Below are 15,000 nucleotides of genomic sequence, written 5' to 3' on the forward strand. Positions count from 1 at the left end.
TGGTTTGCCACAAATTGTTTTTGACAAATCCATGCTGACTGTTACTTATAACCTTATTATCTTCTAGGTGTTGGCAAATTTTGATTGCTTAATTATTTGCTCCATTATCTTTCCGGGTATTGAAGTTAACTTAAGTTACTGACTGGTCTGTAATTCCCTGGGTTTTCCTTATTTCCCTTTTTATAAATTGGCACTATATTAATATTAATTGACCTCTTCCAATCCTCTGGAATCTCTCCTGTCTTCCATGACTTTTTGAAGATAACCGTTAATGACTCAGATATCTCCTCAGTTAGTTCCTTGAGTATTCTAGGATGTATTTCATCAGGCCCTGGTGACTGGAAGACATCTAAATTGTCTGAAGTAATTTTTAACTTTTTTCCCTATTTTAGCCTCTGATCCAACCTCATTTTCACTGACTTTCACTGTGTTAGATGTCCAATTGCTACTAATGTTTTTGGTGAAAACTGAAACAAAAGAGTAATTTAGCACTTCTGGAATTTCCACATTTTCTGTTATTGTCCCCCCACACCCCATTGAGTAACGGGGCTACCCTGTCCTTGGTCTTCCTCTTCTAATATATTTGTAAAATGTTTTCTTTTTACTCTTTGTGTCAAGCTAGTTTAATCTCATTTTGTGCCTTGGCCTTTCTAATTTTGTCCCTGCATACTTATGTTGTTTGTTTATATTAATCTTTTGTAATTAGGGCTGTCGATAAATCGCAGTTAACTCGCGTGATTAACTCAAAATAATTAAGCGTGATTTAAAAAATTAATCACGATTAATCACAGTTTTAATTGCACTGTTAAACAATAAATACCAATTGAAATTTATTAAATATTTTTGGATGTTTTTCTACATTTTCAAATATATTGATTTCAATTACAACAGAATACAGAGTGTATGCTGCTCACTTTATTTTTTATTACAAATATTTTCACTGTAAAAATGATAAACCACAGAAACAGTATTTTTCAGTTCACCTCGTACAAGTACTGTATCTCTTTATCGTGAAAATGAAATTTCAAATGTAGAATTGTTTTCTTACATAACTGCACTCAAAAACAGAACAATGCAAAACTTTAGAGCCTACAAGTCCACTCTGTCCTACTGCTCATTCAGTCAATCGCTAAGACAAACAAGTTTGTTTACATTTACAGGAGATAATTCTGCCCACTTCTTATTTACAGTGTCACCAGAAAGTGAGAACAGGCGTTCGCCTGGGACCTTTGTAGGAGGCATTGCAAGTTATTTACATGCCAGATATGCTAAATATTCTTATGCCCTTTCATGCTTCGGCCACCATTCCAGAGGACATGCTGATGACGCCCGTTAAAAAAATGTGTTTGTTAAATTTGTGACTGATCTCCTTTGGGGAGAATTGTATGTCTCCGCTCTGTTTTACGCACATTCTGCCATATATTTCATGTTATAGCAGTCTCGGATGATAACTCAGCACATGTTGTTGATTTTAAGAACATTTTTGCTGCAGATTTGACAAAACGCAAAGAAGGTACCAATGTGAAATTTCTAAAGTTAGCTATAGCACTCGATCCAAGGTTTAAGAATTTGAAGTGCCTTCCAAAATCTGAGAGGGATGAGGTGTGGAGCATGCTTTCAGAAGTCTTAAAAGAGTAACACTCCGATGCAGAAACTAGAGAACCCGAACCACCAAAAAAAAAGAAAATCAACCTTTTGCTGGTGGCATCTGACTCAGATGATGAAAATGAACATGCGTCGGTCCACACTGCTTTCTATTGTAATCAAGCAGAAGACGTCATCATCATGGACACATGTCCTCTGGAATGGTGGATGAAGGGACATATGACACTCTAGCACATCTGGCACGTAAATATCTTGTGATGTCAGCTGCAACAGCGCCATACGAACGCCTATTCTCACTTTCAGGTGACATTATGAACAAGAAGTGGGCAGCATTATCTCCTGAAAATGTAAACAAACTTGTTTGTCTGAGTGAATGGCTGACCAAGAAATAGGACTGAGTGGACTTGTAGGCTCTAAAGTTTTACATTGTTTTATTTTTGAATGCAGTTATTTTTTGTACATAATTCTACATTTGTAAGTTCAACTTTATTGATAGAGATTGCACTACAGTACTTGTATTAGGTGAATTGAAAAATACTGTTTTTTGTTTTTTACATTGCAAATATTTGTAATAAAAAATAAAGTGAGCACTGTACACTTTGTATTCTATGTTGTAATAGAAATCAATATATTTGAAAATGTAGAAACCATCCAAAAATATTTCAATAAATGGTATTCTATTATTATTTAACAGTGCAATTAATCGTGATTAATTTTTTTAATCGCTTGACAGCCCTATTTGTAATTTGACCTAGTTTCCACTTTTTGCATGCTCTAGCCTAGAGCTGAACAGGACTTTCCATGCAGTTGTAGTTCTGGGCTGCCACAGGCCATTCCGGGTGCAGGTCAAGGCACCTGAACTGCAAGCAAGGGGGCTGTGATGCCACATGATGGAATTTGTATTTTCAATTTTTTTTAAACTGAATAGTAAATAATACATGGGGGGAGAACAGCCACCCACCAGCCTACATTAAAAGAATATTAAAGTTGCAAAATCAAGCACTCAGAAATTAGAACATGTCGGAATTAAGGTCTCTGCAACCTTAATTGAGACTTCTTGTCCATATGCATTATGGTACAGTCTTTAATGACATGGTCACATGCTACTTTTTCCTTTAGGACCCCTGGCTCACTCAGGAGAAATCACAGCTGTGTAGTTAAAGAGGCTGTTGTCTATAGGACCCCGCCTCGTTTGTTGCAGAAGTTGGAAAGTGTGTAGTGAATGAGGCAGGAGACTTCAGAAAAAGAATGGATGGTTTCATGGTTAAAGCAATTGAATGGTACCATAGAGCAGTTGTTCTCAAAGCCAGTCCACCGCTTGTTCAGGGAAAGCCCCTGGCACGCCGGACTGGCGAACCGCGGCCAGTGGGAGCCGCGATCAGCCGAACCTGCGGACACGGCAGATAAACAAACTGGTTCGGCGTGCCAGGGGCTTTCCCTGAATAAGCAGCGGACCAGCTTTGAGAACCACTGCCCTAGAGCATTAGATTCCATCCCTGCCTCTGCCACAGAGTTCCTGTGTGATGCAGGGCAAGTCACTCACACCAAACTTTAGGCACCTGATTTGACACCCTTAATCTGATTTACAGAAGTGCTGAGCACTCACAGCTGCATCTGTAAGTCAGGCCATGTCTAGACTTACTGGGGATCGATGCTGCTGCGATTGATGTAGCGGGGAGTCGATTTTAATGGGTCTAGTGATTAATTAAAGACTATATCATAAAGCATATGCACAAGGGAGCACAGAAAACCTTAATTCTGGCATTTCCAAATTTTTGAGTGCTTGACTTTATAACGTTAATGTTAATATAATTGTGTAATTAATATTTAATATTAGTATGCAGATGTGCATGGCACTTTGGGGCAGGAACTGTGCATTTATTGCTACATAAAGCTTCCATCCAAGCTGAGTTTGAGAGAGACAAAGTATGGGAAAGATAAACAGAAGGGGAAGAAGGAAAGTGGGGCCATGAGATACAGAATTTAAAATATTTGTGGTTTATCATGCCATGATCATATCATTACTGCTCATGACTATAGTTTATGGAATATGTTATTACATATAAAAACCTCTGACTTTTAAAAAAATTTATATTCTGTCTCCCAGGATTTGCTCTCACAAGTTGAAGGGCAGAACAAGTTAGTGGACAATTAAAGAGAAACAGAGAAGTAGCTGCATCAGACTATTATATAGTGGGTCTGTGTAACCTTTCGTCTCTTTGGTTACCAGAGTCCAAGCAACCATGAGTAGCTACCATCTGAACGCTAAGTGACCTGTGTGACACTAGCATAGTGGCCTGGATCCATTACTTAGTGAACAGGGGTCCATCACAAAACGTTCATCCTAGCTGGCACTTGGTTGGTAGTCTCAGCAGAAAGACCAGGGAACTAATGTGGCTACTGAACGATCCTCCCAACTCTAAAGGTGGTCATTGTGTGTGGTGTGGGGTGGGGGGGGGCAACACACTGAGAAGCTTGTAGTGCCTTACCTGCAGATAAAGGCTCTTGGGCTTTCAATCTAGTACCTTTCATCAGCACTTAAAAATGAGAGCTACCAAGAGAGGAGAGAAAATACAGACTTAAACACTGTCCAGTCCTGTCTCTTGTTGGCACTCAAGTATGATACAATTTAGATGCAGTTCATTATTTATGTATTATTATGCTGGGCTTATGTCTCAAAGTTATGATGAGTGGTGTTTCACTTTCATGGCTTGGGTACCCCAAGAGTGAAAAATACAGTCTTCTACTATATATTGAACATAATTCATCCTCTCTGTTATACACAGGAACCTGATACAGTTTATGCATTCCATAGTTTTATGGCATAGGATTTTACAGCAGGATGGCTAGAACTGCAACAGTACCATATGTTATCAACAATACTGTCACTGACTAATGGATTCTCTTTCAGAAGTGAAATGATAGGACTCTGAGGATAAGATGATTGTGAATACCAATTGTGTGTGTGAGGGGGAGAACCTTGCACATTTTAAACCGTATTCTTAAAATATTAATCATAATAAGGTATGCAGGTGATTCTCAAAAAGGGAGTTCCATGTCTGTGGGCAGCACTGCGGCCAAGTTTTCAAAGGATCCTGCACACCCAAAAACATGGGCCTAATCCTGATTCCATTGACGTCTGTGGAAGTTTTGCCAGATCACAGTTATAAATCAGTGGGAGCAGGATCGGATCCCATGTGTGTACATGTGTTGCATAGTTATGCGTGGAAATGAACTTCAGTTCAGCAAAGCACCTAAGCACACAAGTAGCTTTAAGCATGTGAGTAGTCCCACAGAAGTCCATAGAGCTATTAATGAGCGCAAAGTTCTGCTCATACATAAGTGCTTTTCTGGATCAAGGCCCCACCTTGCGTGTGTGGATAAACATTGGCACTTGTACTAAACGGAGACCTTTTTAAAATGTGTTCCCATTGACTAGTTTAGTGCCTCTCAAAATTACAGGTGGTCTTGCATCAATCTGATTCATGCAAAATATGTAGGTAGTGGGGGTTGGCTGGTCTTCAGAGCAGGACTAGGATTTGAAGACACCTGGCTTCTAATCCTGGCTCTGACACTAACACTGTATGTGACCTTGACCTTCTGTTTTCAGTGGCCAATTATTTTTGGTCCCTGTGTTTTTGGGTGCCAAACATGCAACAGAGGCCAAAAAAATTCTTATTTAGGTCCCTAAAGTCAAGCTCTTAAATCTGTATTCAAGTTCTGAAATACAATTTCCCCACCTGCTGTGGGGTCATGTATCAGCAGTTGCCAGAAGGCCTATGTCCATCTCCACTTCATCAGGAGGTTGCATCCTCTTCTTTCAGATGTGGACCTGGCTTTCCTCATTCATGTGTGTGTCATCTCCATTTGATTATTGCAGTGCACTCTGCATGCGGCTATATGGTATCTTTAAATGCAGTCTGAGACTGAAGCTGGTGTATAGTGAGGCTGCCTGTGTCCTCAGCAGTATTTTCTGCTGGGAGCACACAACATGGGTGCCCTGGGTTCTGTGCTGGCTACTTTGGATTTCCAGATAGATTTCAAAATGTTTCTTTTGACTCATAAAGTCCCAAATGACCTGGGAGCTGCCTCTCTGAGGGCTTGCCTAATCTTGAGGAATTAGTACCCATATTGCAGTAACTGTCAGCACCAGTGCTCAGAACGGTCTGAGCACCGGTATAGGCAGGGCTGAGGTGTCTTTACCACTGTCATGTACACCATCGCTGGCCATTTTTGTAATACAGATGCTAATTTTCCTAATGTGGAAGAACCTAGAGAGCCCTGTTCTCTGCCTGCACCATAGAGTTACAGCCAGTGCGAGCCCCTGAACTGGAATACCCTCATCCCCTGGTCTGAAACAGCCCAATCTTCCAGGCCTACTACAAAGCCTGTCTGTTCTCTCAGGCTTTGAGCAAGGGACGGGTACAATGAGAGCCGGTATATGTGGGGAAGGGGGATACGGCTTGGCATTTCCTGGCTTGGATAAGGGTGACATTGCTAGTTTTGTTTGATTGTATTTTTGTATTTTAAAATGTCTCCTAGGCACCATGGGCCCAGGACAGGCACATTATTTTTGTACATTATGAATCAAGATAAATATCAATAAATAAAGCTGTTAAGAAATCTCTCTTCACTCATGCACATTAGGAGCATTTTCCCCCTTGGCATGTGTTCTTCGGTTCCCCAGCCGTACAAGCAAATTAGAAAGTTCAGCTGTCATTTTGGGAAGGTCATAGATCATGCCAGCAGCCTGAGTAATCCAAGAGGTTTTAAGTATCATTGCATTTAGTTTAAAGTGAAATTTGCTCTGACAGGGGCTGGCAGACCAATAGGAAAAAGAAATATTTGTGCTTGGAGAAGTGCATGTGTAGAGACCGCGAGTATAACTGATGGCTGGAAGTGATTTCAGTCTAAAAAAAACAAATCATTAAGAGAGTGCATAGGGGTAAAATACACAGTTCATATTTTAAAGGGTCTCAAAATGAACCAGCAGCTGAGGTTAGCATTACATAATAATTAGTTGTGTTCCCTGTTTAACTCCATGAGTCCCAGACATGTTGGTAAACCATCCGTGAGAAAACAGTGGTGCTTTTGCTGTGTGGTGAGCACAGTCACCAACTTCTCCCATCAAATAAAAAAAAATTTAAGACAAAGATGCCTTAAGAGTTTATAGATTAGGGCAATTTCAGAAACTCACTTGTTCCAGACTCACTACAATGTTGTGCGATCGGTTTCTGTTAGATAAATGTATGTGGTATGAATGAGCTCCCATTAGGTATTAATTTGAACTGTGTAGTGGGAAGTGAAAATGATGGATTTTTTTTTTAAGGGGGATTGAGGAGGTGGAGGATTGGGGTTACTTGCTTGATTTCATTAAAATATGTCACTGCCTTTTCAGAACAGGGGTCTGTATGGTGCCCAGCTCTCCTTTAGATGCTATCAATAATACTAATACCAGTTCTTTAGTTAAGAGTAAGTTTGGATTTGATTGCTAGTGTAGAAATAAAAGCAATTGTTATTGCCATCACAACGTATCTCAGTGAGACATGGCAACTTACCAAGAAAGATACACAAAAGCTGGATGCATTTCATCACAAATGTCTGAGAAGAATATTGGGAATAACAAATAGAGATAGGAAGAAGAATGAAGAAGTTAGAAAAATTACTGGATACGGCACCTGCTCATAAATCTACAAAAGAAGACAGCAGAAAACAAAAGAAGAAAGCGAGGAAGACTGCGAATAACATGGAAACAAACAATTCTGAATGACATCTAACTCTAAGCACCTCAACATGAAATGGGAAGATTTGAAGAGAAGGGCAGGTGACAGGCACGGGTGGCAAATGTGGGTAGCCCAATGTGCAGCAAAGCATGGGATAGTCTAGGGTCTAAGGTAGAAATAAGAATCCATGAAGCAAGTTCTCAGTCTAGTCACTAGTGGACATCTTAAACCCCAACATCACAACTGGCTCCATCCTTGGCAGAGGTGTGGAACGACTCAGTGGGACATGGATACTAAACTCCTTTCTCCATCATCAAGGTGGCCTTTCCAGGTCAAGATTGCAGCAGAACGCAGGCATGGGGCATGCTTATGCTGTCATTGCTCTTAGTATAGCTGTTCTGGGTATCACCAGAACTTCAGTTTGCAGTGCTGGCCCCTGATAGTTCACTTTTTGTCCCTGGTACTCAGTTATTTTCTGGGTTCTGTGGCCCCTCCCTCAGCTGAGGGGATGGAGGGATGGAGAGGCTTTCATTCAGGTAGACTCTGCCCACCAATCCCAATCATCCAAGAGGGTAGGCTGAGACTTTTAAAGAGCAATAAACTCACTTGAAAGCAAAACCAGTATTTTCTGAGGCATAGAAAAGGATTCATTTACCTAAGGAAAATATTTAGCTAGTGCACCATTTTCTGGAGGGTGGTGAGTTTAATATAATTTTCTGTTCTCTTTTTTTTTAATGCAATCTCTGAAGTAGATATCAGCTGATCCATCTCTTACATTTTTCTTCAGGATACTACCATATGTCAGAACCATTTGGAAATAACTGATGCTGCTCAAAGTTTAACCTGTAGGGACCTGTACCTAATTACTTACACATTTACAAAAAGGGGAAAAAATTGATTTGCTGAGAATGTAATTGAAACCATGTTTTTGTGCTTAACTTTTTATCCATTTAGATACATTTAGAAGTTGTTTAAATAAGGATTACTAAACTGGAAATAGTTGGAAGTACTTGGCAATATTCTGTAATGAGGAGAGAGTGCCATCTAGTGGTGAATAGTACTTGTGGCCAGCACAATATTCCACTCCTTTTTTTGGTATCATATACTGTATTAAGGCGGACAAAGGCCAGAAGAAACCCACACACTTCTGCAGTGCTAGGTGCAGCCACTTTCATATTTAATTAGGAGAATCTGCCCTTAGGAAATCTGAATCTGAATGAGGATGCTGAGTTTTGTCTTGAACTAAGTAGCCATTTGGGGCCTGCATCTCCTCCCCCGATTCCACCACATTAAAGTTGAAAGGGGCTGCACCTGATTCTGTTTTATGCAAAACGGGTGTGGTCTTTGGGTTTCTGACTAATTGCCGAAGCAGCCTTCAGCTGGCAATAGTGTGATCCCCCTGCCATATATATAGTGTCTTCCCAGCCTAAAATTTTCAGGAATGAGAGTCACGATCACAGATGTGATGGGTCTCTAGTTGTTACCACAATAATAAATAGTAAATTATCCAAAACTGATGTAACATCAATCACAGACAAAACACCAATGTAAAAAATAAATAAAATGAAGAACTGAGTTTCCTATAACAAATTAGAGAGACCAGGTGGGTGAGGGAATATCTTTTATTGGAACAACTTCTGCTGGTGAAAGACACAACCTTTTGAGCCTTCACCCACCTTGTCTCTCTAATATCCTGGGACCAACACGGCAAACTATAACCAGTTACTTTTTAAAATTACAAATTATTTGACTGTAGAGCCTGAACTGGATAAGTCAACATTTTGAGAATTTGTGGAAGAAAGGAAGAAAAAGTATTCCTGAACTGAAGTTCTGACTTAAAGGGACAGTGGTTAACAAAAAGTATGGACTTGATTCTACCCTATCACCCCAGTTTTACACTTGTGTAATGCCACTGACATCCATGGATTTACATTACCATAACAGATAGAGAATCAGGCATATTCAGACAGATTTTCCCTTACCTACAGTATGTTAGTAAATTCTGAGATTATCATAATTGAAAGCTGAAAATCTACTTTACTTTTCACCATTTCCCCAGTTTTACTTTTTGCTCTTGAAAATAGACTAGTCAGTTTATTATTTTCAGTGACTCTGTGACCTGTACACAGAAAATTGGCTTGAGAAGAGCCCTCCATCTAATCTATCTGCCCTTTCCCAGGGGCCTGTCACAGGAGAATCAAGGTGCTATATGCTGGGGAAAGCAGAGAGGCTGGAAGGGAAATCCATTCTTTGGCCTACCTTGGCTGTAATCATGGTTGGTTAATTCTGAGTGCAGTGTTTGATTGTCTTTGATTCTTCGGGGACTGGAGAAGAGGTGTGTCTGGAGATGGTGAGGATAGGACCCTCCGTGGTCTCATTTGGCTCAAGCCTGCTGTTGAGAAGGCCATACCTAGTGCTCCCTAGTGGTCTTCTCAGTGCTCTGTTGATCATGACGCCAGTTTAGCTCAAGCATGGGCTTGAAGTTAAAGGTGTTTAAGTGCTTTGCTGAATCAGGGCTTGAGATATTACCAATCTGTGTGTCCTGGGTATCCCTTTCTTTTACATGTTAATGCTGTTGTGGTCTACAACAACTGTGTTCAGTATGTGCAGGATAATGGCAGCAGTAATAAAGTGCATCTCTTCCCCACTTTAAGCACTGGTGGCCACTAGCCCTTTAATGTCTTTGTGTGAGAAGTTCAGCTCCTTCCCCCATAGTTCTAGTCAGACACTACACTGAGGTCCTTTTTGTCCATCTCTGTCTATTCAGGTGCAAGTGTAAAAGATGGCATAATACCAAAGAGTATGCAATAATCCAGTGTCCTGGCCAACGTTCACTTTTTTTCTCTGCCTCTGTCTCCTACCTCAGAGCTATTGCTGAATGTAGAATATTTGTCACTTTTGTATCTATCTTACTGATTTGGGACAGCTAGAGGGTGAAAAATGATACTGTATATGAAGACCAAATTAACCTTCAGTCTGGCTAGAACATAGAGGGCTTTAGTACATGATAAAGTCTGTCTGCCCTTTGGATGTCAGTCTTATCACTTCAGAAACCATGGTGTGAATTTCTGACCTAGTACAGGTTTCAGAGTAACAGCCGTGTTAGTCTGTATTCGTAAAAAGAAAAGGAGTACTTGTGGCACCTTAGAGACTAACCAGTTTATTTGAGCATGAGCTTTCGTGAGCTACAGCTCACTGCATCCGATGAAGTGAGCTGTAGCTCACGAAAGCTCATGCTCAAATAAACTGGTTAGTCTCTAAGGTGCCACAAGTACTCCTTTTCTTTTGACCTAGTACATAATCAGTGCCATATTTGCAGTTGGCATTTCCCCAATAACTTTGGGGTTTCTCTCCATTGGTCAGAAGATAATTTGACTATTTGGTTTGTTGTATACAGTTAGCAGAGGGCTTTGCATCAATATCAGTTTTCAACAATGTTGGATTATAGCAATATATTAAAATCCTCTCAGACGGGGAAGTATTATCCTCATTTTATAGTCAAGGAAATCGAGTCATAGTGAAGTGACTTGCTACTGAATTAATAGTATAGCAGGATCTAGGAATCCCATCACCCAATCCCTTGCATTGCCCACTAAACCAGAAGTTCCAAAAGTGTAGTCCACAGAATGTTGGCTAGTCACGTGATACAGGCTCTTCTGTTCCCAACTAGTAACATTTTATTAAAAGAATCCATCAAATACTTTCCTAGTGTTACTTTTCCTTTTCAGGAGCTGCCTTAATCTCTACAGAGATTACCTGATCATGACTGGGAGAGAGGGTCTGCAGAATCTTGAGTCCAAAGGGGATTGGTGCTCAAGATAGTACCTTTGAATGTGGTCTGCCCTATGGAAAAAGTTTGAGAGCCCCAGCCCTAGAGCACACTTCCTATATGTGAAACACAAGCATCAACATCAGTTTCTCTCTTCTTTTTTTTCCCCTCCCCAGCATTGGAGTGGATGCATTTGGTCAGCCAGCTTGTATTCCTGGCCGCCCTGCGACTGCATATGGATACCGTCCTGATGAATCTTTCTACTACGGCTATGGTACCCGATAGAGCATCCCTCTGCGTACTTTAGGGTGCTGTCTTCCTGCTCCATTAGAAACCAGTTGTATGTAGCTGACTTTAGAGCACTCCCTGGTAATGCATGGTTATACTGGAATGGGTCTGCGTGATATGTATCCTTTGCTATGTGCTAGCTCTAGATAAACCTAACCCTTTCTGGTTCTAGTGTTTCAAACACAGACTGTGTTCACCGATCGGTTTCTCTTTATTATCATTTTTGTACAGTGTTTGCCATGTGACTTGAAAGCAAGTATTGAAAAGCTACTAGACTGGAAAGTAAACATTACATTATGTATATTAAGCAAGTAATTTAATTTCTATTAAAAAGAAAAACCATGCAGTCAGTGCTGATGAATGACTGAGTTCCATGTTTCTCTCTGGTTCATGAGGGATTTTTGTAGTTGCCTCTTGTGGAGCATTTTAAGTGATGTACATGTACTGTTCAAGTACTTGAGTAAGCCACCCGCTGGAAATGCCTAGTACCTGGCATCCAATGGCTATACCCTGGAACACTGTTACAGAAATACAGCACTGGATTCAAACATCCCAACAGCGCACAGCCCAGAGGGTATGGAGCTGTACAGCTGTAACATTGGAGGGTAGATGCAGATTCACTCATCTTGAACTTGAAACATGCATCCGACGAAGTGGGTATTCACCCACGAAAGCTTATGCTCCAATACGTCTGTTAGTCTATAAGGTGCCGCATGACTCTTTGCCAATTTTCAAACAGTTACAGCAAGAGCCGTCTCCACCATCTAAATTACCACAATTAGAAACCATGCTTTAAAAGAATGCTTCAGTGTTCTAACAGAGTTCATCTAGCCTTTGTGTATAAGGCCGTGCAGTGTTAGAACAACATTTGCTGTAGCTAACTATGGACCTAAGATAGAGCATGATTTTTAAGCTGCCCAACCCACTTTTGCCCCACCCCATAAGCTCTCAAGCCAGCTTAAATTGTGTCTGTGCACAGACTGTAAACTGTTGACTAGCAGTTACAGGGCCAAGAGGTCTCCACTTGAAACTAACATACTTGCAGTGCTACAACTGTTTTCCTAGGCCCAGATTTTTAAAGCTATTTAAATGTTGCTGCACTCAGTGTTACAACACCTAACCGATTTAGAAGCTCAAGTCTCATTTTTAAAAGTGATTGAATAGGATTTAGGCTTGTAAGTGCCTAAATCCCTTTTGAAAGTGAGACTCAAGCTTCTAAATCATTAGGCATTGCATGCACAGCAACACCTAAATACCTTTTAAAAATATGGGCCCTAGTCTAGGGTGAGTGCAGCATTGTTTGGGCTAGCATGAATTCTATAATAGATTCCCTGTCCCCAGTGGGCATGGAGAGCCTGCTACTAGCTGCCTTTTCTCTCACAACAGCATATCAGACTGAGGAGCTTATTTTCCAAAACAAGAATTACTTCAAAATCACTTTTTTAAAAGTAGCTGTTTGATTTACAGAATTTTTTTTCAATCCCATCCCTTTTGATTTACTGGGATCCAAGGCCTATATTATTAAACTCGTTTAAGACAAGTGTATATGCCAAGGGAAAGATTTCAAAGGCACAAAGAATAGTTAGGGAGTTGGGCATCTAACTTCCATGTGTACCTCTGAAAATCTCCCCTAAAAAATGACCTTGCCTGAAAAACCCGGCGTGATCTTTTAAAACTTCATGTGGTCAGTTACAGTTAGTCAAGCTACACATAGCATTCTATGCATCTGTGGGTGAGAGAAAATGGAAGGGACTTTAAAAACAGCCACAATACCAAACCAGACTTCCTCCCAGATGCTGCCTCAAATTCTGTTCTTGGAGATGGGACAGTTACTAGCATTGCTGCTGCTACAACTAAAATCCCTTTTTAATCCTGCAAATCTGTTGTACGTTTCTAAAGCGACCTTTAACAAATCTATTAAACTCCTGATGCCTTTTTGTTCACAATACTGCCCCTTTGTAGATCCCTCCTACTGATCTGGGCCCATGTTTGTGTGCACGGAGGCTATGCCACATCTGCCCGCCGTATCTCAGATGTAGACACAGCTACAGCTGCAAGGGAAACTCCTGGAACTGCACACGCCCCGGCTTTTCATTTGGAGATCTCTGCATTCACATCTGTTATTTTAAAAGATCTTCAGAGAACTAGCATTAAATTTTTCAAAGCAGTTGTCCTCCTTTTTGAATTTGCTTTGAAAATAGTTAAGAGTGGGGTCTTAAAGGCTCAGCACAGTACTAGGGAAACTAAAACTGCATTTAATTGGGAGTGTCACGTTAACACGGACTATAGCTAAGCCTGGTGTATGGTGCATGCCTATAATTGTACTACATCTGATCAGTCCCAAAGTAAATAGCAATGGAAAATTTCTGGCTGCATTGTAATATCAAATATTGGAAATTTTATGAGAAAAGAATGAAAGAACTAAATGTTCACAGCTTGGCTAAGAGCAACTAAAGGGAAGGGAATAATTATCCACAAGCAGAGCTTGGTAAAAACTCACCTGAGGACTGAGCTTGCTAGCCAGCATGAAAAACAGCTATGCTGCTATGTTCACCAAGGCAGGGGTGTAAAAGTCATTCTGGGGAGAGATACAAAAATCCTTTTTTAATTATGGTCTGTGGGGCATATAAAAATGCATGACTGCATATGTCTTCAACCCACAGCATATCGCCCATGGAGGTCAATGGGAGATTTGGGAGTCTAGCCTATAAACTAAGTTTTTAGTTATTCTCATTATTTATTGTGTTCAGTCCCTTGGCTTAAAGGGATATTCTGCCTCAACTGGAGGAAAATTCTGCTCCCCACTAGGAGCCTTGCTATTTCTGCAATTTGTTGTTCTTGCTTTCTCATCCTCCTTTCTCTCCCTCTTCCCTGGCTTTAGGTTGTTCCTCCTTTCTTCCCAGTGTTTCTTTCCCTGTAATATCTTCCAATTTGGGGTCAATTCCTACCCCCATTCCGCTGCTAAATTGAGCAAAGATATAGTTAATGTACTGGTATCTAAAGTCTCATTAGTTTGCAGAGTTAACACTACAGTGAGATTAATAGTAGGCAGAGAAGGTCACACCTCTGAGACAGTGTTTCAGGCTCTCTGCAGAGTCAGACAACACTGCACAAGTAACATGGGTTTGCAGTTGGAAGATTTTCTTCAGAACCCTGAAAGCAAGAAACTTTCTTTTTAATAATAAAAGCTGAGATTCTGCTGATCCTGAATATGCCATTTGGACCACAAACAGGCTGTGCAGCCTGTGTCTTGTATGTTTGATACCTCTGCACTAAAGCCACAACCCCAACTGTGTAAAGAAATAAACCAGTTGTGTGCTTATTGTGATGGTCCCCCCCAAACTCTAGGTCACCTCTGGACCTAGAGTTCGGGGGGGAGGGCTACTCACTGTCTCCCTCCCCTCAGCCATATGGGATTGGGCCAAAAGAAATCTGATTAAGTTCAACAAGGACAAGTGCAGAGTCCTGCACTTAGGAAGGAAGAATCCCATGCACCACTACTGGCTGGGGACCGATTGGCTAAGCAGCAGTTCTGCAGAAAAGGACCTGGAGATTACAGTAGACGAGAAGCTGGATATGAGTCAGCAGTGTGCCCTTGTTGCCAAGAAGGCCAAC

General features: G+C 40.8%; 1 protein-coding gene across 5 annotated transcripts in view; it reads left to right on the forward strand.

Annotated features, from left to right (window-relative positions):
- KIFAP3 (kinesin associated protein 3) overlaps positions 1–11,735 on the forward strand; it is a 124,781-nt gene extending 113,046 nt beyond the window's left edge. For 3 of the 5 annotated variants that reach the window (XM_037907272.2, XM_043521340.1, XM_037907270.2), the window contains exon 20: positions 11,274–11,735. In XM_037907272.2, coding sequence (XP_037763200.2) covers positions 11,274–11,382 — 109 coding nt within the window. In that variant the 3' untranslated portion in view covers positions 11,383–11,735. Of the gene's footprint in view, positions 1–11,056; positions 11,214–11,273 lie in introns of those variants that run through there. The other 2 variants (XM_043521339.1, XM_037907271.2) reach the window with 1 other exon arrangement.
- Positions 11,736–15,000: the final 3,265 nt, after the last annotated feature.

The sequence above is a fragment of the Chelonia mydas genome, chromosome 8 (genome assembly GCF_015237465.2).
Source record: "Chelonia mydas isolate rCheMyd1 chromosome 8, rCheMyd1.pri.v2, whole genome shotgun sequence".
NCBI classification, from domain to species: Eukaryota; Metazoa; Chordata; order Testudines; family Cheloniidae; genus Chelonia; species Chelonia mydas.